Genomic DNA, 21,872 nt, shown 5'->3' with positions numbered 1-21,872 from the left:
AACAACCAATCGGCGCTGCTTAAATTGAAATTAAGTCCAGCTCACAAGGGCCTGCAGGAACAACCAATCGGCGCTGCTTAAAATTGAAATTAAGTCCAGCTCACAAGGCCTGCAGGAACAACCAATCGGGCCGAGATAAGCGGCGCTGGTTAAAATTGAAATTAAGTCCAACTCACAATGACCCCCCCCCTGCAGGAACAACCAATCGGGGCCGAGATAAGCGTCGCTGTTTAAAATTGAAATTAAGTCCAACTCTCAACAGGAACAACCAATCGGGGCCGAGCTAAACGGCAAAATTGGAAATTAAGTCCAGCTCACCAGGGCCTGCAGGACAACAACCAATCGAGGCCGCTGCTTAAAAATTGAAATTAAGTCATCACAAGAGCCCTGAAACACCCAATCGGCGCTGCTTATGATTGAAATTAATTCCAGTCCAACTCACAAATCGGGCTGCTGCAGGAACAACCAATCGCGCTTCTTAAAATTGAAATTAAGTCCAACTCACAAGGGCCTGCAGGAACAACCAATCGGGGCCGAGATAAACGCGCGGTTAAATTGAAATTAAGTCCAACTCACAAGGACTTGCAGGAACAACCAATCGGGCCGAGATAAGCGGCGCTGGTTAAAATTGAAATTAAGTCCAACTCACAATGGCCTGGAGGAACAACCAATCGGGGCCGATAAGCGGCGCTGGTTAAAAATTGAAATTAAGTCCAACTCACAAGCCTGCAGGAACAACCAATCGGGCCGAGATAAGCGGCTTTAAAATGAAATTAAGTCCAACTCACAATGACCTCAGGAACAACCAATCGGGCCGAGATAAGCGGCGCTGGTTAAAAATTGAAATTAAGTCCAAAAACTCACATGGGCAGGAAACAACCAATCGGGCCGAGATACGCGGCTGCTTAAAATTGAAATTAAGTCCAGCTCACAAGGCCTGCAGGAACAAACAATCGGCGCTGCTTAAAATGAAATTAAGTCCAGCTCACAGGGGCCTGCAGGAACAACCAATCGGCGCTGCTTAAATTGAAATTAAGTCCAGCTCACAAGGGCCTGCAGGAACAACCAATCGGCGCTGCTTAACATTGAAATTAAGTCCAACTCACAAGGGCCTGCAGGAACAACCAATCGGCGCTTCTTAAAATTGAAATTAAGTCCAGCTCACAAGGGCCTGCAGGAACAACCAATCGGGGCCGAGATAAACGGCGCTGGTTAAAATTGAAATTAAGTCCAGCTCACAAGGGCCTGCAGGAACAACCAATCGAGCCGAGATAAGCGGCGCTGGTTAAAATTGAAATTAAGTCCAACTCACAAGAGCCTGCAGGAACAACCAATCGGCGCTTTCTTAAAATTGAAATTAAATAAGTCCAGCTCACAAGGGCCTGCAGGAACAACCAATCGGGGCCGAGATAAACGGCGCTGGTTAAAATTGAAATTAAGTCCAACTCACAAGACCTGCAGGAACAACCAATCGGGGCCGAGATAAGCGGCGCTGGTTAAAATTGAAATTAAGTCCAACTCACAATGACCTGCAGGAACAACCAATCGGGGCCGAGATAAGCGGCGCTGGTTAAAATTGAAATTAAGTCCAACTCACAATGGTCTGGAGGAACAACCAATCGGGGCCGAGATAAAACGGCGCTGGTTAAAATTGAAATTAAGTCCAACTCACAATGACCTGCAGGAACAACCAATCGAGGCCGAGATAAGCGGCGCTGGTTAAAATTGAAATTAAGTCCACTCACAATGGCCTGCAGGAACAACCAATCGGGGCCGAGATAAGCGGCGCTGGTTAAAATTGAAATTAAGTCCAACTCACAAGGGCCTGCAGGAACAACCAATCGGGGCCGAGATAACGGCGTGGTTAAAATTGAAATTAAGTCCAGCTCACAAGGGCCTGCAGGAACAACCAATCGGGCCGAGATAAGCGGCGCTGGTTAAAATTGAAGGTAAGTCCAACTCACAATGACCTGCAGGAACAACCAATCGGGGCCGAGATAAGCGGCGCTGGTTAAAATTGAAATTAAGTCCAACTCACAAGGACCTGCAGGAACAACCAATCGGGCCGAGATAAGCGGCGCTGGTTAAAATTGAAATTAAGTCCAACTCACAATGGCCTGGAGGAACAACCAATCGGAACCGAGATAAGCGGCGCTGGTTAAAATTGAAATTAAGTCCAGCTCACCAGGGCCTGCAGGAACAACCAATCGAGGCCGAGATAAGCGGCGCTGGTTAAAATTGAAATTAAGTCCAGCTCACAAGGCCTGCAGGAACAACCAATCGGCGCTGCTTATGATTGAAATTAAGTCCAGCTCACAAGGGCCTGCAGGAACAACCAATCGGCGCTGCTTATGATTGAAATTAAGTCCAGCTCACAAGGGCCTGCACTAACAACCAATCGGCGCTGCTTAACATTGAAATTAAGTCCAACTCACAAGGGCCTGCAGGAACAACCAATCGGCGCTTCTTAAAATTGAAATTAAGTCTAGCTCACAAGGGCCTGCAGGAACAACCAATAGGGGCCGAGATAAACGGCGCTGGTTAAAATTGAAATTAAGTCCAACTCACAATGACCTGCAGGAACAACCAATCGGGGCCGAGATAAGCGGCGCTGGTTAAAATTGAAATTAAGTCCAACTCACAATGGCCTGGAGGAACAACCAATCGGGGCCGAGATAAGCGGCGCTGGTTAAAATTGAAATTAAGTCCAGCTCACCAGGGCCTGCAGGAACAACCAATCGAGGCCGAGATAAGCGGCGCTGGTTAAAATTGAAATTAAGTCCACTCACAATGGCCTGCAGAAACAACCAATCGGGGCCGAGATAAGCGGCGCTGGTTAAAATTGAAATTAAGTCCAACTCACAATGGCCTGGAGGAACAACCAATCGGGGCCGAGATAAACGGCGCTGGTTAAAATTGAAATTAAGTCCAGCTCACAAGGGCCTGCAGGAACAACCAATCGATGCCGAGATAAGCGGCGCTGGTTAAAATTGAAGGTTAAGTCCAACTCACAATGGACCTGCAGGAACAACCAATCGGGGCCGAGATAACGGCGCTGGTTAAAATTGAAATTAAGTCCAACTCACAATGCCTGCAGGAACAACCAATCGGGGCCGAGATAAGCGGCGCTGGTTAAAATTGAAATTAAGTCCAGCTCACCAGGGCCTGCAGGAACAACCAATCGAGGCCGAGATAAGCGGCGCTGGTTAAAATTGAAATTAAGTCCAGCTCACAAGAGCCTGCAGGAACAACCAATCGGCACTGCTTATGATTGAAATTAAGTCCAGCTCACAAGGGCCTGCACTAACAACCAATCGGCGCTGCTTAACATTGAAATTAAGTCCAACTCACAAGGGCCTGCAGGAACAACCAATCGGCGCTTCTTAAAATTGAAATTAAGTCCAGCTCACAAGGGCCTGCAGGAACAACCAATCGGGGCCGAGATAAACACGGCTGGTTAAAATTGAAATTAAGTCCAACTCACAATGACCTGCAGGAACAACCAATCGGGGCCGAGATAAGCGGCGCTGGTTATGCCCGGTCTACAATGAATGTCGGAAGTCGGAGTCGTAAGAAATTGACCAATCACAGTTCATTTCTTCGACCGCAAGAAGAAAATAGATTGTGATTGGTCAATTCTTACGACTCTGACTTCCGACATCCATTGTAGACGGGCCTTAAAATTGAAATTAAGTCCAACTCACAATGACCTGCAGGAACAACCAATCGGGGCCGAGATAAACGGCGCTGGTTAAAATTGAAATTAAGTCCAACTCACAAGGCCTGGAGGAACAACCAATCGGGCCGAGATAAACGGCGCTAGTTAAAATTGAAATTAAGTCCAACTCACAATGACCTGCAGGAACAACCAATCGGGGCCGAGATAAGCGGCGCTGGTTAAAATTGAAATTAAGTCCAACTCACAATGGCCTGGAGAAAAACCAATCGGGGCCGAGATAAGCGGCGCTGGTTAAAATTGAAATTAAGTCCAGCTCACCAGGGCCTGCAGGAACAACCAATCGGGGCCGAGATAAGCGGCGCTGGTTAAAATTGAAATTAAGTCCAACTCACAATGACCTGCAGGAACAACCAATCAAGGCCGAGATAAGCGGCGCTGGTTAAAATTGAAATTAAGTCCAACTCACAATGGCCTGGAGGAACAACCAATCGGGGCCGAGATAAGCGGCGCTGGTTAAAATTGAAATTAAGTCCAGCTCACAAGGGCCTGCAGGAACAACCAATCGGGGCCGAGATAAGCGGCGCTGGTTAAAATTGAAATTAAATCCAGCTCACAAGGGCCTGCAGGAACAACCAATCGAGGCCGAGATAAGCGGCGCTGGTTAAAATTGAAATTAAGTCCAGCTCACAAGAGCCTGCAGGAACAACCAATCGGCGCTGCTTATGATTGAAATTAAGTCCAGCTCACAAGGGCCTGCAGGAACAACCAATCGGCGCTGCTTATGATTGAAATTAAGTCCAGCTCACAAGGGCCTGCACTAACAACCAATCGGCGCTGCTTAACATTGAAATTAAGTCCAACTCACAAGGGCCTGCAGGAACAACCAATCGGCGCTTCTTAAAATTGAAATTAAGTCCAGCTCACAAGGGCCTGCAGGAACAACCAATCGGGGCCGAGATAAGCGGCGCTGGTTAAAATTGAAATTAAGTCCAACTCACAATGACCTGCAGGAACAACCAATCGGGGCCGAGATAAGCGGCGCTGGTTAAAATTGAAATTAAGTCCAACTCACAAGGGCCTGCAGGAACAACCAATCGGGGCCGAGATAAGCGGCGCTGGTTAAAATTGAAATTAAGGCCAGCTCACCAGGGCCTGCAGGAACAACCAATAGAGGCCGAGATAAGCGGCGCTGGTTAAAATTGAAATTAAGTCCAACTCACAATGACCTGCAGGAACAACCAATCGGGGCCGAGATAAGCGGCGCTGGTTAAAATTGAAATTAAGTCCAACTCACAATGGCCTGGAGGAACAACCAATCGGGGCCGAGATAAGCGGCGCTGGTTAAAATTGAAATTAAGTCCAGCTCACCAGGGCCTGCAGGAACAACCAATCGAGGCCGAGATAAGCGGCGCTGGTTAAAATTGAAATTAAGTCCAGCTCACAAGAGCCTGCAGGAACAACCAATCGGCGCTGCTTATGATTGAAATTAAGTCCAGCTCACAAGGGCCTGCAGGAACAACCAATCGGCACTGCTTATGATTGAAATTAAGTCCAGCTCACAAGGGCCTGCACTAACAACCAATCGGCGCTGCTTAACATTGAAATTAAGTCCAACTCACAAGAGCCTGCAGGAACAACCAATCGACGCTGCTTAAAATTGAAATTAAGTCCAACTCACAAGGGCCTGCAGGAACAACCAATCGGCGCAGCGATACGCTGCGCTTAAAGTTTAAATTAGATCTAACTCCCTAGGGGCCTGTAGAACAACCAATCGGCGTAGCGATACGCTGCGCTTAAAGTTTAAATTAGATCTAACTCCCTAGGGGCCTGCAGAAGAACAATACGGCGCCACGATACGTGGCGCTGAAAATTTAAATTATAATTTTAATTTGCTTTTCGATCAAGGGTCTAAAACGACCCATGTGTATACTTTTACGGTTAATTTACGTCAGTGACTGCAAATGTCGAGAAACGCGTTTTGGAGACATGGGTCTAAAACGACCCATGTGTATACTTTTACGGTCAATTTGTGACCGTACGGAGGTGTGATGTTCCCCACGCAACGATTTATGATGATTTTATTGTAAAATTTTAGCCGCTGTGCCCTTTTCAATTTGAAATTAAGTCCAACTCACAGGGGCCTGCAGGAACAACCAATCGGCGCCGAGATAAGCGCGCGCAGCTTAAAATTGAAATTTAGTCCAACTCACAAAGGCCTGCAGGAACAACCAATCGGCGCCGAGATAAGCGCGCGCTGCTTAAAATAGAAATTAAGTCCAACTCACAGGGGCCTGCAGTAACCACCAATCGGCGCCGAGATAAGCGGCGCGGCTTAAAATGGAAATTAAGTCCAACTCACAAGGGCCTGCAGGAACAACCAATCGGCGCCGCGATACGCGGCGCTTAAAGTTTAAAGTAGATCTAACTCCCTAGGGGCCTGCAGGCAGATCAACCAATCGGCGCCACGATATACGTGGCGCTTAAAATTTAAATTAAATATAACTTTTATTTCATCATGACGCAAGATCTTGATTCTATATTTAAGACCATCTTAAGTACAATCTTAATTTGTCATTAACCAATCACAGAGCCGCATTAGCATCTTAAAATATATTACTTAAGGCCATTGCACGTAACAAAGTTTTAGTCATAATCGTAAGGCCGTAAGAAAATAGACCAATCACAGTCGATTATTCTCCTTGAGCTCGAAGAATAATCGAGTGTGATTGGTCTATTTTCTTATGGCCTTACGATTATGACTAAAACTTTGTTACGTGCAATGGCCTTAAAGACGGTCTTGAAATAAGATCTGATTATAGCCCCTTGCACAATGCCAGGCAACAGCTGCAATAGGAACAGGGAATAGAAATCAGAAATCCATGTATAAATGCAAAATAAACACAATTCTGCACAACGCATAATGCGTAAGCATAAAAAAATTGATTGGTCTATTTCCTTATGCACATGTGTATGGACCAATTAATTCTCTTATGCTGGGTCTACAATGCGAGTCGTGGGTCGCGGAAGCTCTTTATGCTGGGTCTACAATGCGAGTCGCAAAGTTGTGAGTCGCAAGAATTGGCCAATCACAGTCGAATTTGAAGAGAATAATCGACTGTGATTGGTCAATTCTTGCGACTCACGACCTTGCGACTCGCATTGTAGACCCAGCATTAAGGTGAAATTTTATGGGCAGTGAAAAGCAGCAGCAGATTGTACTGATTGGCTATAAAATAGAGAAGTTTCCGAGTTCCTAGAACTTCTCTATTTTGTAGCCAATCAGTACGATTTGCTGCTACTTTTCACTGCTCATGAAATTTCACCTTTACTCCTTGACTTGTCTCGGCGTTTCTCGGGTTCCTCCGTGTTCCTCCTGTTCCTCCGCGTTCCTGTAAATCCTGTATCGGTGTTGGTGTATCCTGCAGCCCGCGTTCCCGCGTACAGGTTACGTCGCGTCGCGAATCTTACGAAAAACTCTCTGTGAAATTAATCGAGCGTTTTCGAAATGAACGCGAAGGAGAATTCGACGGCGCCAACGACGAAAGGCACGAACGCGTCGAACGCGCCAAACAACGCGAAGCCCTACGGCAAGATCGTATTAACGTTGCAAAACTGTCTCCTGCCCGACGAGAAACTCAACTCCACCCCGTCGCATTCGGATGGTCTTGATGCGGAAACCGAAACGGACTTGCGGATACTGGGATGCGAACTCATACAGACGGCCGGCATTCTGCTAAAATTACCGCAGGTGAGTTTTCGCGCGCCAATATAATGTCGGACTTGTCGGAGCCCACAATCCGATAATCTTTCTAACCTCAATCTTCCAATGTCTGCAGATATGTCTCTAGACAGTCTCTATAGACATCAGACGAAATCTAAAAGTGTGATCTACTTGATTACGTTCGTGTTTTTGCATTAATGTGTTCGTCCACGTTCGCGCATTTAATTTTACTCGAATGTACGCGCGATCATTGTATTACTTTATTTTTTTGTCAATTGACAATTTACCTATATCGCTATATCGTCGCAATATACAAAATGTACATTTATACGGCTTGTACGTATATTGTATTAACATTTTTGTCAAGATAAAGCTTTACGTCATCGAGCCGATATGCGCATACTATATATAGGATTGAAAGAAGTATTTGAATCCTAGTATTGTAGACTTTGCTAAATCCTATAAAAAATTCGATATTTACGCGTATAGGACTTTACTCTCTTGATAAGACGTTTAAACATTAAAGCGATCTAAAATTTTATCTAAAAATATATTTGATATATCTACATTATTTCAATTTTTTATATGAAAAACTCGTTGCTCGTGCGGTCAGTTTTAACCCTTTGCGGACAGACCTTTTACGTGTATATCGTTCGTTTAGTACAAAACTGACAAAAACAGCTCAAGATGTATGTACTTTCCAGAGAATCTCGATTTCACAAGTGGCTAATGTAGTGACAAATGAGAGTGACGACGTGTACGCTGGATATAAGTCGACATGTGTTGCACAGCAAAATCCAAGTGCGGCAACGGAAATATCTCTGCTTGTGTCCCTAAAGGGTTAAATATTGTTGATATATCAGAAGTTATGTTACAAAACAGTGTGATCTAATTGTCCTTTTCGTTTTTTTTTTCCCATTTATTTGCGTAGGTTGCAATGGCCACCGGGCAAGTAATATTCCAACGGTTTTATTATAGCAAATCTTTAGTTAGGCACAATATGGAAACAACTGCGATGGGTTGCATCTGCTTAGCCAGCAAAATCGAGGAAGCACCTAGGCGCATCAGGGATGTGATCAATGTTTTTAATCACATAAAACAGGTCTCCAGCCAAAAGTAAGTTTTTCTCGTACTTTTGTTTTACGGTACAAATAATACGTAAGCATGTAAAAATGCTAGAAAGGAGTAGAAAAGAACGTTTAAAACGTCACTCGCACACGTTATTTCAGAGCGATACAACCTGTGATTCTCGATCAGAATTACGTAGCTCTGAAGAATCAGGTGATCAAGTCAGAGAGAAGAGTGTTGAAAGAATTGGGTTTCTGCGTTCATGTAAAACACCCTCACAAGATCATAGTCATGTATTTGCAAGTGTTGGGATACGAGAAGAATCGCACGCTGATGCAGCAAAGCTGGAACTACATGAATGATTCGTTGCGCTCCGATGTGTTCTTACGTTATCAGCCAGAAACAGTGGCATGCGCGTGCGTTTATTTGGCCGCTCGTCAATTGCAGCTGCCTCTACCCACGTCACCCGCTTGGTTCTCGCTGTTCAGAGTCAGCGAGTCGGCAATCAAAGACGTGTGTCGGCGTATATTACGTCTTTACTCGCGACCTCGCGTAAGACCCGAGCAGTTGGAGAAACGCGTCGAGGAATTGCGACGTCAATATGAAGAGGCCAGAACCAAAGCGCGCGGCGGAGACGTTGACGGGCATACGCCGAGTCCACCATTGCCGAAACATCACAACGCCTGGGGTGGATTCATCAGTCGCAGTGGCACGCATGCAGCTCCCGAAAGAACAAAATCACCTAGGTACCACACTACCACGTCTTTGTATATGCGAGTTTAAAATGACAAACGCGCGCGCCCTGTTATGCATAAAAAAATATTACCATGTTTACGTACTTTTACGTAAAGATTGAAGGATGCTAGGATACGTTTTTATTAGCTAGGCCGATTTAGTAGTGTATATCTATTTTATGTACGCACAACGTATAGAGTTTCCATGCATTATATTTTCTACGTTGATTTATAGAACGTAACACGGTGATCCGTATCATTCGTAAAACACTACTTCCATGTATTTCAGGCGCTCAAAATCTCCGAGTACTTCCCCATCGCGAGGCGAAGAACAAAAGTATCCCAGTAAGCGAAAAAGGCATAGCAGAAGTAGATCCCGAAGTCACAGTCACAGTAGGTCCAGCAAACCCAAAAAGACGCAGCGAAGACGATCAGGTAGCCACAAGTCGTCACGAAGATCCCGTAGTTACAGATCACGGAGTCGATCACGGGACAGGGATTTGGAGAAATCGAGCAAACACCGTAGTAAGCGTAGACGACTACACTAAATACTGACACATATAGCCAGAAATGTTACGCTATTATGAATTAAATCACGATTGTACGCAAATTTGTAATATACAGACTTTATAGGCCTATCGCACGTCCTTTAATTTATTTCGAACGTAATATTCAGTTTTCCGAGATTATCTTGTAGAGTTTCCGTACATGTGGTTATGCTACCAATAATATACGACGTTGCATCATAGATACGTTGCATTCTCCCAAGCTTCGTTTTAGCATTTTCATTTACAGGTATGTAGGTATGTACGTTATATTGAAAATTATATCAAGGCCGACGTGTACGTGTTTTTTAAATACTAAACTAAACGTGTGAAGCATTTTCTTTTTTCTGTTTTCGAAAGTATAGATGGATTAATACATAGATAGAGACACGTCGTCTAAAAAAGGACAAAGATGTGCCAACGTCTAAATATGTTACATGATACACTTTACTTTTGTAAATTTTTATATAATGGTGATTGACAAAACTATAAAAAGCTGTTTAATAAGGGGCGACGCGACACGTCACAAGCAGCGCCGTTGTACATACACGAGGGTTTATACGTCCACATTTAGAACGTACAAGCATCTTTATCATCTTACGTGCTTGTCATTATTTACTACAAGATTAAATTTCAACACGCAACGGTGTATCGTTTTTAGGAGAATGTTGTTTTGATATGCAACTACATTTCGTAAAGCCGCCATACCTCAAATCTGCCTTATGTAACATATGGTACAATGTTACGAGAAAGGTACGGAAATAAAAAAAAAAGATGATAAGGTCAAGTGTATATCAAAAATATGCAAGGATAGAAAAATAAAATTTTATATTCGTATCCCAGGTTGTATCGTCTTAAAAAATCCTACGGGTAGTGCCTTTTTCTTTTCAGTAGCGATCACTGGCGAAAAATCCAAGACCAGTAACTGTGGGAGAAGATGTACGATGTAACCCCTGTAGCAAGGGACGTCTTCGATCGGATTACCGTGTAACGTCAGCGACCTGAGATTTTGCAACTTGCTGAGCTTTAGAACATCTGCGATATTTGCTATTTTATTGCCGTGCAAGTAGAGAATTTTCAGGTTTATAAACGTCTCCATGTCTTTTCCAATTTCATTTATCTCGTTGAAAGATAAATCCAACCAACTGAGATACGCGGGATCATCGAGAACTCTTGCCACGAGACGTCCAAGACCTTCCATCGAGCTCAGTAGATTGTTGCTCAGCCACAACGTACCGGTTACATAACGGTCCTTGATCGTTCTTACTGGGGCTTTTCCAGTGCGTATTACTTGCGCACGTTTCTCCATCAATTCTGTGATGAAGTAAATCAAAGAAATACATTTTTCGTATAGATGATGACGCCCGTAACAAGGAGCTATATTAACGAGCTTCGTGACGCTTTTAAATTTGGTGCTAGGCGTTTTTTTACAATAAAAAGTTTTCACGGTGCACACGCAACTCGCAAAATAATAAATTAAAAGACTAAAAAAATGACCGTCACGTTCACGTACCGTCCATGGTGGTGGCCTTTTTAAACGATAAATCCAACGGTGGGGCGACTAGCATTTCTTGTCGTTGGTTTCGTTTGTAATCCAAAGTATGATTTTGCGGAGAATACTTGGCGCTCATCGCGGATACGTGAACTTGATCCTTGACCGGCAACCTGGGCAACCTCTATTAAAAATCTCGGTCTCGACTCTCGAGAAACTATAAGTTTATATCTCGCGCTCAAGTTTTATTTTAATTCGCCAGTCTCGCCACTTCGAGGCGAGCGCCGCGAGCGGTGGAGCGGTGGCGCTAGTGAAACGTGTCCCTTTCTTTTCAAAACTTTAAAAGGAGGGGACGCGTGGATGAATCAGATCAGTCGGTCAGATTCCCGGTCTATGAGGTCTAAGTATCCCGCTCTCTGCAGAGTGTGGTAAATAACGTGACGTAGCAACGGTTAAAACGGTTTCTCCGAGAGACTCGTTCACTTCAAGTCCAGTTCGTTCGGTTAGAGGTTAGACTGGCCCTGGATCTGTTGTATGTACATTAGACCGTTGGCTCGGCCGTTGTGCTCGGTTGTGGTTATCGTCAGCGTCAGTTACCGTGCCGTAACGTGCGACGCGCCGTCAAAATGCCGAGGACCAAGCGCACCAAAGCGGCGAGCACGTCGACGAAGGAACGCGATACGGCGGTGAAAACTTTTGAGAAGCACGTACAGCTGCGTATCGCCAAGATGGAACGCGATGCCCAGGCGGATCTCAAGAGCTTCGAGGCCTTAATCGAGGTGATAATATCCCGCCTGCCGGCGGGAATTCGTCAAATGAAATTGGGCGAGTTAATCGACTGGCAGGACCACGACACGCGGAAGGAGACGGAGAAGGAGAACCGCAACGACCGCGACGAGGTGACCTTGTCGGTCAAGAATCTTCATATGCAACCACCCGCCGCCGTTCCTAGAGCGAGAAAAGGGAACAAGACTGCTAAACGTCCCACCACCGCTGCGTCCGACGATGGATACGCGACCGAAGGCACCAGCGTGGGCAGCACGTCGCTGGCCGCTAAAGCACAGGCTCGAGCAGCGTCAAATGTAAGGACGCGCAGCTTCACACGAGCGAGCAGAGCCAAATTCAGCGGGATCACGCAGAACACGGTAACAACCAAGCGCAAGAGCAAGGATCGTCTGAATGAATCTTTGCTGAAGACAAATAATTTTCAGACGCCGGCAATGGTGAAGCCTCTGGACAACGTATACGGCGTGGTTACGCCAAAAGTCAAGCCCAACACGCCGTTGAACGTGCTGAGACGTCCGCGTCAAGGAGAGATGGTCCTTAGCATGCAAGGCAGCCCGCTATTGGTCTCTGCTGTCGTCGAAGAAAAAACTGCTAATATTAATGTACCTTTGGCTAACGGCAACGTGATGTCCTTGTTGCCTCAAGAAGGATTACGCATGTCAAATATTCCTCCGCTGGATCCAGAGACGATGGATCAATTGCAGACTCTTAAGAATCACCTTGAGAAAGTTGTCGCATTGAAGTAGTACGAAATATATATTAGCAAGTGTGTGTAGAGTACTAGATAGTGTAATATAACAAATTTATACACATGTCGCAAGATATTTTTATTCTACTTATTATATTTATACTCGCGCCGCGTAAGAAGAAAAAAGTGGAATGTGCCTTTACTCTCTCTCAACTTTTGTGAGATCTTGTAATAAATATCTTGAGCATGTCAAAAGCTCTCAAATATTACTTGATATTTGTACTATTAGATTTTATAGATGTGTAACACTTTGGTTAGATGGAAATACGTCATTCGTTATGATTATAAACATTTGTATAAAGGTTTTTTTTTACGACACTGTAAACATTTAGTAATTTGACATATGTACTACTGTATTTTGCATTATTATAAAAGTATATAGATGGCCCTAACAATAAACTTGAAATATTCATATACGTGCGAAAGTTGTAACATGGTTCACTTATGTCGTGTAGGAATTTGAATAAATGCTACCTCGTAACTACGTATATTTTTCTAATATTTTGTCGTCTGTATTCTAGTTTAAATTCTCGTGATTCACAAAATATCTCGACGATCGTGTTACTCGATGTTGCTTGGCAAAGACTCATGTGCGCTTCGTGCTGTTGTTAGCAAAGACTCGAACCCTATTTAGTGGAGACTCAAACCTCACATAAATAACAATATATATATATATATATATATATATATAATTATTATCATTTATGATAATTATAATTTGATATCTATTTGGCGAAAATTTTATAGCGTTTGTGATTAGGTATAGAAACCTTTTTTACATATTCCGAATCATAGAGCAATAAACAAACGGACCAATCGCACTCGAGTATTCTCAAGATTTCTATTTATATAGTTTCGGGCATGTTTATGTTGGGCTGCGTTCAGAAATTCAACCTGGGTAACTCTAAAGCCCCTTGCACAATGCCAGGCAACAGGCACGAGGAACAGGGAATAGAAATCATGTATAAATGCAGAATAAACAGTGACACAGGCACGAGACACAAAGTTTCCGTCACGTTGGAACGTCTGTGCCTCGTGCCTGTTGCCAACCACGCATAGCATTCGAATTTTTTAGGTTATACGTAACGATTTTTTGGTTATTTCCTGTTGTGCAAGGGGCTTTATGCTAAGACTCCATAAGGCCTTCACACATAAAATGCCGTAAGGACGTAAAACGTAAGCGTAAGAAAATCGATCAATCCCAATCAAGTATTTTCCCCTACTGGAGTTACGGACAGCGCAATACTTGATTGGGATTGGTCGATTTTCTTACGCTTACGTTTTACGTTCTTACGCGATTTTATGTGTGAAGGCCTATAGACGCGGAAACGCCATGCGGCAGAGTGCGTTGACCAATCACAAATTTTGATTTTGCCGCAGGCGACTTGCGGCAGCCTTCTGATTGGTCAACGCACTCTACCGCACGGCGTTTCCGCGTCTATGGAGTCTTAGCATAAAGAGTTACCCAGGTTGAATTTCTGAACGCAGCCCTGTGACGTCACTCATCACTGACGTCATGTGTTGCTATCAATTGCTGTGAGCTGTGACTGCTGTGAAGTGAATGTCTCACCGTGTTTCATCCTCAAAATGGACCGAAGGGATCGCGAACAAATAGATGCGTGCTGCGAAAATGTTGTGCCCAAAATCGATATGACGAAACTCTTGCCAAAATTGCTGGAAAACAAAGTTTACAACAGGGATGATGTAAACATTCCACGGTGGATGGTGAGTTTTATCTATCAAGTATTACGCAGTTAGCTGCGTACGTAACGAAGAGAGCTCGCACCTTAAACAATAGTTGAATATTGTCATCACGTTCTAGTACTTGATCCATAATGTTTTTTCTCCTTTTTTTCCTTGTAAACGAATAGTATAAATCTTGAATTCTTTTTAAATAAAAGTACGTTTTCGAAAGGTGTACCATCAAATTAATTTTTCTTTATATTTTAGAAACAACGTGATGTGACGTTATCCAAAAGAATGATTTGTAACATGTGTTAAAATTATACTATAAGAAAGTAAATGAGGGATGGAACTATATATCATCTACATTAGGATCAACTACTATTGTATATATTTTTATTAGCTCAATATATATTAAGTACACAACTTGATCTACAATAGATATAAAGAATGTCATTTATGAGACGTATACTCAGACGCAGCTTCAGATAGCTATCGGAGATAAAGGCTAGATAGAAATAAAGAGAAGGACGTATTTTGAAATATAAAATGCGTAAAGCCCCTTGCACACGAGGCGCGAGCGGACAGCGACAGCGACAAAGGTATAGCTTTGTCGGCAACCTTATCGCTGTCGCTCGCGCTATCGCTCGCGCCTCGTGTGCAAGGGGCTTAAAATGCTGCCGAACTGTACACAATAAATAAAAATATAACTGAATGCAAGTTGAATGTATACGTGTGTCTGATTACAGAAGAACCTTGAGACGCAAGATACGGTTAAAGATATATTAACAACAATTAAAACACGAGGACCAAATGCATTTAAAAATTTAATTCTTAGCCTAAAACAATCCGACCATGAAAATATAGCCAATATATTGGAGGGAAGAGATAACACAAGTAGCACGGGGAGGTACGACAAGTTTTGTTTTTCTTCCGCTTTCTTTTTTGTTTGTTAGTTGTTGGTTAGTCTTTAGATCTTGTTACAAGTTTACGTACGTTTTGTAAATATATACGAAATCTTTTATTTAAATTAATCACACTAACGATACATTTTATTCGAGTTTTAGGCAAGAGGATCCATTGGATCATATTTGGTCTGACAAACCTTTGACGATTAAAGTACGCAAAGCTATAACGTTCTCAGATTGTAACTACGATGTTATTGAACGATATCCTATGCGAAGTAACCCGCGTGGATTGGTTTTAATAATTACAAATATTTATTACGACGCGCCATGTGACAAACACAGATTTTCGGCAAAACATGACAAAGATAATTTGACGAAACTGTTTGAGGAAATGGGTTTTACAGTCGTTACCTATGGAAATCTAAAAGGACAGGTATAGAAGTGTTTACACGTGCGGTATATATCCTTCATTTGACGTTATATTCTTCCTCTGTAAAATTTATGTATTTTGGGTTAATCTAAGACGCGTGCTCGTAATGGCATTAACTTAGCTTTTTCCTTTTTATCAGGAAATGAGAGACAAAATTAAAGAATTTTCAAAAAGAGACGATCTTAGAAAGGTTGATTCGTGTTTCGTGATCGTTACGAGTCACGGTACGGAGGATGAAGAGAGCAACACAGAGATCCAAGGTACTGATTATCATAGCGCGAGCAAGCAAGCAAACTATGAGAAAGTTCTATGCACGGAAGTCTGTGACTACTTTACCACGGAAGCTTGTCCACAACTCGCGGAAAAACCAAAGATATTTATCTTTCAACTTTGCAGGTACGGATCTATAATTTTCTATAGTTTTTTATTTTGTTGATTTCATCTTGTTACCATCTTTTATTGAATTTAAAGGTCAACGTATTAATATTGTTTTATGAAAATATCCAGTTCCCCGTGTGTCTTGATAATTTTATATATTTTTTTTTCCATATTTTCTTTTTCTTCAGAGGAAAGAAAAGACAGAAAGGTGTAGCTCACTGCAGAATCACTACGGACACCTGTGTATCTGTGAATCCAGCGGATGAACCCGGTCTAGAAATACCTGTCAAGCAACCTATTCAAACAATAAGAAATTATTCAGATATGCTTGTAGTTCAATCTACTTTGACTGGACACGTTTCTTATCGAGACTCCATAACTGGCAGTTGGTTCATACAAATTCTTTGTAAAATATTTATGAAACATGCTTACGCGAATCACGTTCAAGATTTGTTTAACATGGTAAATGTTGTATGAGATATTAAAATCTAAACTTTAAAGCACGAATGACAATAGTGCAAAGATCTATACGTATTGTGATTTGCAGATTGATGCAGAGTTGAAACAACTCAGAACAATGAACAACGAGTGTCAGACATCGTCTATACAATCACTCGGATTTAACAAGCATTGCTATCTCAATCCCGGCCTTTTCATGGAATCGTGACGAAAAGAAAAAAGTATGATACCTTATTGCATAAGCGAGAATACGCAATACTTCTTTCATACTTGATTTATAAATATTTTGATCCATTTAATTATTAGTGTCATTTTATATAAACGACGGCGTATAATGTATAATCCGTAGTGATGAGCAGTGTTCCAATCGTGTACGTATTATTAATCAGATGAATGTTCTTAAAGTGATTTTTTTTCTCGCATGTTACTCCGCCGCATTTCCCACGTAATCACATAAAACTAAAAATGAATCAAGACAAATAAATTAATACGTGTACAATGACATTTTTCATTCTACAAATTCATTGAAGTAAAAGTTGAGACTGAGGAAAAACTTCACAGTAAGGACATTCAACTGCAGAATACAGAATTTTATACTGTAAATGATGACAAACTGTAATCATATAAATTTTTATATAAACCATACAGAGATGAATCATTACCCGTTCTTCCATTCTTCGAGATGTGTGTGTGTATATATATATATCAATACACACACACACACACACACACACACATCTTGTTGAGAAACGACATTATTTTTTGCACTCGTCTAAATCAGAAAAAAAGTTTTATTGTATTTTTGTACCTTGCAAGCTTAAAACACAATTTATTTCGAGCATCAAATAATATATGTACGGTCACTATATTCTATGTAATCTCGTGTGTTTATCCTATATTTACGATTTATCGCGATAAAGCGTAAACATTTACAGAAAAAGAGAGTACTCTTTATATAATTCACATTATTTAATATAGCTTGATTTATCTCCTAATCTCCTTACACAGATATAAATTACAAACGATGCAATATCCACTTGACTATACTAAATCCACTTTGACCACTTGTTTATATTCCGCTTTCAAGTGCCCCACGTATATAATTTGCAAAATTACATGCAAGCTCGCTACACTGTATAATTTTATAACAACGTGATGCAAAGAAATTATGCATAATGCATTTAATGCTCAAATATCCAACGTTCGCATGTTGATGAAATTTAAAGAATATAAAATTCCGAACCGTATTTGCCGTGAGATTTCTATGAAAAAATCGGAAACGTTCCTGGATTTTTGTTCTTAAAATCTAACTGAGAAATATTTGTTACATATATTTCTCAGTTGTGTACATACATACGCAAAAGAAGCCAGTTATATGAACTTTTACGTATGAATAAATTAACTATAATCTACATAATACACGTTCGTTAAGTAAAAGTGTAGCTCGTGGTTTTATTTATAGTGCCATACGTGATGGAATAAATAATGGATAATTAATGTCGCGGCACGCGAGTCCATGGGATGAAGAAGGAACGAAGGAGAGGAAGATGAATTTTACTTTATATTATTATATTTTCGATAAATGTTCGTGTTGACGTACTCCGCACGTAGGTAAGTACAGCGCGTAAAACCTAATGCCTAATACAAGGATTGCGCGTTGGAGGAACGTGGTCGTTTGATCTTTTCCAGGTTCTTGATCACGAGATCATGCAGCGAACAATAACGATTGCGAACTTCACACATGACGAGCCATAAGCTTACATACTCCTTCTCGTCTAGTTCTTGAATCGCTCTTCTATAATCGATGATGTGTGGGTATTTCGCGACTTTACTAACAATCTTTCCTCTAGAGATGAAATATCTGTAAAACGAAGAGTTGAGGGGTAAAAGACGTTTTTCCCCGACTGTCGTACGTTAACCAGTCGTAGTATACAAATATTGAGAATGCAGTTGTCCTTACACATACACATACATCTATATCGTTTATTCGTAATATTCCGTACCTAGAAATTTGATCGAAGAATGCCGCGGCTTCGCTTTCAACCGATTGAATTTCAGATAATGTATCTTCTTGAATAGATACACCAAAGTTGTTTCCGTCTTCGATTTTTGGGATTAAAAAAGAGATCCACATTTTTAGCTAGAAAATTGAAAACACGTGTACGTTCCGTCAACTATATTCAACGGGTACGTAAAAAAAGATTATGGTACCGACGAAAAATCATTCCAATATATTCTGAATAGACGTGGAAGAAAATTTCATAAAATTGCCTTAATTTTTTAAAAATAAAGTTTCCAGTATGTAATCCTATCTTTTGTACGCACTATGAAAAAAAAAATGTATATAAAAGTCTAACTTGTATATATGTAGATGTTGGCATACTTGATACTCACTAAATTGGAATCCTCCAAGAGTTGCCTGATGTAGGGTTTAACTATGTGAATCAAATCGCACAACTTTTTATTGCATGGTACAGGGCCAGTTGGAAGCACCATAACTTTGGTTCCGCTGGTCTCTTCTCCATTATTGTCCAATTTAAGCTTTTTCGCAGCAGGGGCATCTTCGGAATGATTAAGAATTATAGGGTCTGGAATGGGTACATTTAAGTCTTGATGTACATCGGACAGCTTTCGATTGCTAAATCCAGGTGTCTCCAATAATTCATTTAGTTTAACTATTTTTTCTGGAAATCCTTTCACCAACAACTCTTCAGCCTGAACAAACATGCACAAACATAAACGATAAATATATCGTGCGCAACTCAGTCACTCCATATACGCATATCGCGTGTCAAGTACGGTTTGTTAAATATAAACGTGTAACGTTATCACGCAAGAGAGAAAAACAAGCGTACCTTGGTTTTAAGAGAATCCTTATATTCCTGAACCTGTAAGATAAACTCAAAAAATATATCACTTTGATAAGATACGTGTGCATAAATAACAAGATTTCACATGGTGTATACAAAACTTTACAACTGTTAAATAAATACGTTATATACGATGTCCCAGCAAATAGAAATAAATAGTATAAAAGTGTATCTGTAATATCGATCCGTCACATTAGGTAATAACGAATGGTGTTGCACGTAGCACGTTATTATATCTGTAGCTACCTCATTTTCTGTATAACCACTTGGTAACGCATTATTTGATTCATTCCTTGGATTACTTGGATTATTAGAGATTGTGGAAAACATTTACATAAAAGTTGAACAGCAGTTAAATAGTAGAGATATCTAATGAAAGTTTAGAAACTTTCTTGAGCAAGACGTTCTAGAAATTTCACGTTGTATTATGTGTGACGTGTGACTTTATGTAACTTGAGCAATTTCAATAGGTTATGACAGATTATTATTCAATTGTTTGTCACATAAACAACTTGTGCAAAAAATTTTTAGTCTTTAGCATATAACACGAACCTATTCAAGTTTTTACATTATTTAAAGAATAAATAAAAAATGTGCTCCTTTCTCACGTGTCGGATCATCAGGACACCAGTGTGTACCAGAGATATAAATATTTACTCTTGTGATATTTTTTAAAAAAATACCTAATGATAGAACTTGAGGTAACTGCAGAGTATGCATTAAAATTAACTATGTGATACTATGTTGCGCATAATGGTTCCACGAAACGTACTCTTAAATATCGTCAAGATATCGTTTGTCTACGACGTACGTTCACTTGAGTAAAACGTAACATTAAACATCAAATTTTACAGATCGTTACATACCAAGTCGATTTCTTATCATAAATCACAAAGATTCATTATATAGTTTACAGGCGTTTTTCACTTTCTACGTATCTTTAAAAAAAAATTATAAACAAACTCCTGATGAGATCAGTGAGTGAAAGAGAAGAAACGAATTTTACCGATATATTAAAGTCATTTTAGGGGAACCAAACGGTTGCATCGTAAATTTTACAACGTAGAGTATCGTGTTATACCCTGCCTTATATAGAAACGTGCCATGTAAATATTGTGGTCCGTGTGGCTACGGTGGATATTTATAATATATTATAAGTAAGAGTACGTAAAACTAGCAACCCTAAGCGACGCGTGCGAGGAAGAGTTTGAAGAATTTGCCAACGTAACGAGCGATCATCCAGCATGAATCAGCAACGACCTTCACCATTTACCGAACGCTACTTGTTAAAGTTACTTAAACGGCGGCGACTATCACGACCCTCATCTCGAGACGAGATTCAACGAGATTTTACCGTTGGATTTATCTCATTTCGTTGATCGTTAAAAGTGAAAAAACGAGCGATAAACGCGCGTGCGGATGAAGCGGAGTCAACATTCGCGACGAAAGGAGGTTAAAGCCGCGTACGCGTTTGCCAGATATGTTTTTTTTTCTTCTTTTTTTTTCTTACGGTATTCGATACTCGCGGGACGCGAGCACGCGCGGCAGATAACGGAACAAAATGAGACAAGTCGAAGAAGAGAGATCGCGGCTCGCGGCGAAAAAACTCGGAGCGTCGCGACGCGTCGCGACGCGACGCGACCGTCACTCGTTCGAGTAAATACCGGTGGCTTAACCTAAACTGAGCATCGTTCCGTACTGTCGTTCCGTCGGACTCGGCCGTCCGTTTCCTCGGCCTCTCGCCTCGTCGGCGACGCGACGACCGACGACATACGCGAGATGGTTTACCTTTCCCACCGTAGCATCCTCCATTATACTTTCCGTAGGAAAAAAAGCTCTCTAAACCTAAGCACTGTGCGTCCCTTTGTTAAAACGTGCGACTTTAAACAGGAAGTCGCTACCATCGTGTTCCTCAGCTCCTCCGCTCTCCACTCTCCACGCTCCACCGCTACAACGTACATACGTAGTCAAGCGAGAATCTCTATTTTTCGGATTCCTCCATGGTAAATTTTCGTTCATCCTTAAGGTGAAATTTCATTGGCAGTGAAAAGCAGCAGCAGATTGTACTGATTGGCTATAAAATAGAGAAGTTCTCGAGTTCCTAGAACTTCTCTATTTTGTAGCCACGCAACGCAGTACGATCTGCTGCTACTTTTCACTGCCCATGAAATTTCACCTTTAGCTGTATATACTGCCTCTGCCTGTATTTCCGGGTACTCTTTTTCTCTCGCGTCTCGCGTCTAAAATCACGTGGGAAATATATTTTATCTTTTCGACAGGGATTGAAATTGACCAATCACAGATTAAATATTCTCCTCAACTTCGATTGTGATTGGTCAATTTCTTACAACTCACACGATTACGACTTCTA

The 21,872-nt window shown here is 41.5% G+C and overlaps 5 protein-coding genes across 10 annotated transcripts; 3 read left to right on the top strand and 2 right to left on the bottom strand.

The window, feature by feature from the left end:
• The first annotated feature begins 7,038 nt into the window (after positions 1-7,038).
• LOC139817045 (cyclin-L2-like) lies at positions 7,039-10,584 on the top strand. 4 transcript variants are annotated; one of them, XR_011733119.1, is made up of 5 exons: positions 7,039-7,427; positions 8,332-8,516; positions 8,630-9,214; positions 9,492-9,997; positions 10,113-10,584. XR_011733119.1 is itself a non-coding variant. In XM_071784878.1 (5 exons), exons 2-5 carry the CDS (start codon positions 8,179-8,181, stop codon positions 9,748-9,750), a joined length of 1,044 nt encoding a protein of 347 aa, XP_071640979.1. In that variant the 5' UTR covers positions 7,287-7,427; positions 8,105-8,178; the 3' UTR covers positions 9,751-10,584. The 4 variants fall into 4 exon arrangements, 3 of the variants coding, with proteins under 3 accessions (XP_071640978.1, XP_071640979.1, XP_071640980.1); XM_071784878.1 differs by adding an exon at positions 8,105-8,240 and having other exon boundaries at positions 7,287-7,427; positions 8,379-8,516; positions 9,492-10,584; XM_071784877.1 differs by having other exon boundaries at positions 9,492-10,584.
• LOC139817048 (leucine-rich repeat-containing protein 51) lies at positions 10,574-11,394 on the bottom strand. The gene is made up of 2 exons (XM_071784881.1): positions 11,261-11,394; positions 10,574-11,061 (listed from the first exon to the last, which is right to left on the bottom strand). Exons 1-2 carry the CDS (start codon positions 11,376-11,378, stop codon positions 10,574-10,576), a joined length of 606 nt encoding a protein of 201 aa, XP_071640982.1. The 5' UTR covers positions 11,379-11,394.
• A 325-nt stretch (positions 11,395-11,719) lies between these two features.
• Borr (borealin-related) lies at positions 11,720-13,261 on the top strand. The gene is made up of 2 exons (XM_071784880.1): positions 11,720-12,384; positions 12,451-13,261. Exons 1-2 carry the CDS (start codon positions 11,866-11,868, stop codon positions 12,769-12,771), a joined length of 840 nt encoding a protein of 279 aa, XP_071640981.1. The 5' UTR covers positions 11,720-11,865; the 3' UTR covers positions 12,772-13,261.
• A 1,021-nt stretch (positions 13,262-14,282) lies between these two features.
• On the top strand, positions 14,283-18,324 carry Dronc (Death regulator Nedd2-like caspase). 3 transcript variants are annotated; one of them, XM_071784873.1, is made up of 7 exons: positions 14,283-14,498; positions 15,206-15,366; positions 15,518-15,797; positions 15,934-16,190; positions 16,361-16,634; positions 16,720-16,852; positions 18,094-18,324. In XM_071784873.1, the coding sequence occupies exons 1-6, from the start codon at positions 14,361-14,363 to the stop codon at positions 16,837-16,839; spliced, it is 1,230 nt and encodes a 409-aa protein (XP_071640974.1). In that variant the 5' UTR covers positions 14,283-14,360; the 3' UTR covers positions 16,840-16,852; positions 18,094-18,324. The 3 variants fall into 3 exon arrangements, with proteins under 3 accessions (XP_071640974.1, XP_071640976.1, XP_071640973.1); XM_071784875.1 differs by lacking the exon at positions 18,094-18,324 and having other exon boundaries at positions 15,524-15,797; positions 16,720-17,274; XM_071784872.1 differs by lacking the exon at positions 18,094-18,324 and having other exon boundaries at positions 16,720-17,274.
• Reg (proteasome regulator gamma) lies at positions 17,248-21,417 on the bottom strand. Its single transcript, XM_071784876.1, has 5 exons — positions 21,290-21,417; positions 19,487-19,519; positions 19,026-19,346; positions 18,635-18,771; positions 17,248-18,492 (listed from the first exon to the last, which is right to left on the bottom strand). Exons 1-5 carry the CDS (start codon positions 21,311-21,313, stop codon positions 18,270-18,272), a joined length of 738 nt encoding a protein of 245 aa, XP_071640977.1. The 5' UTR covers positions 21,314-21,417; the 3' UTR covers positions 17,248-18,269.
• Between the last annotated feature and the right edge of the window lie 455 nt (positions 21,418-21,872).

The sequence above is a fragment of the Temnothorax longispinosus genome, chromosome 7 (genome assembly GCF_030848805.1).
Source record: "Temnothorax longispinosus isolate EJ_2023e chromosome 7, Tlon_JGU_v1, whole genome shotgun sequence".
NCBI classification, from domain to species: domain Eukaryota; kingdom Metazoa; phylum Arthropoda; class Insecta; order Hymenoptera; family Formicidae; genus Temnothorax; species Temnothorax longispinosus.
This window is presented reverse-complemented; position numbering and strand designations above follow the sequence as displayed.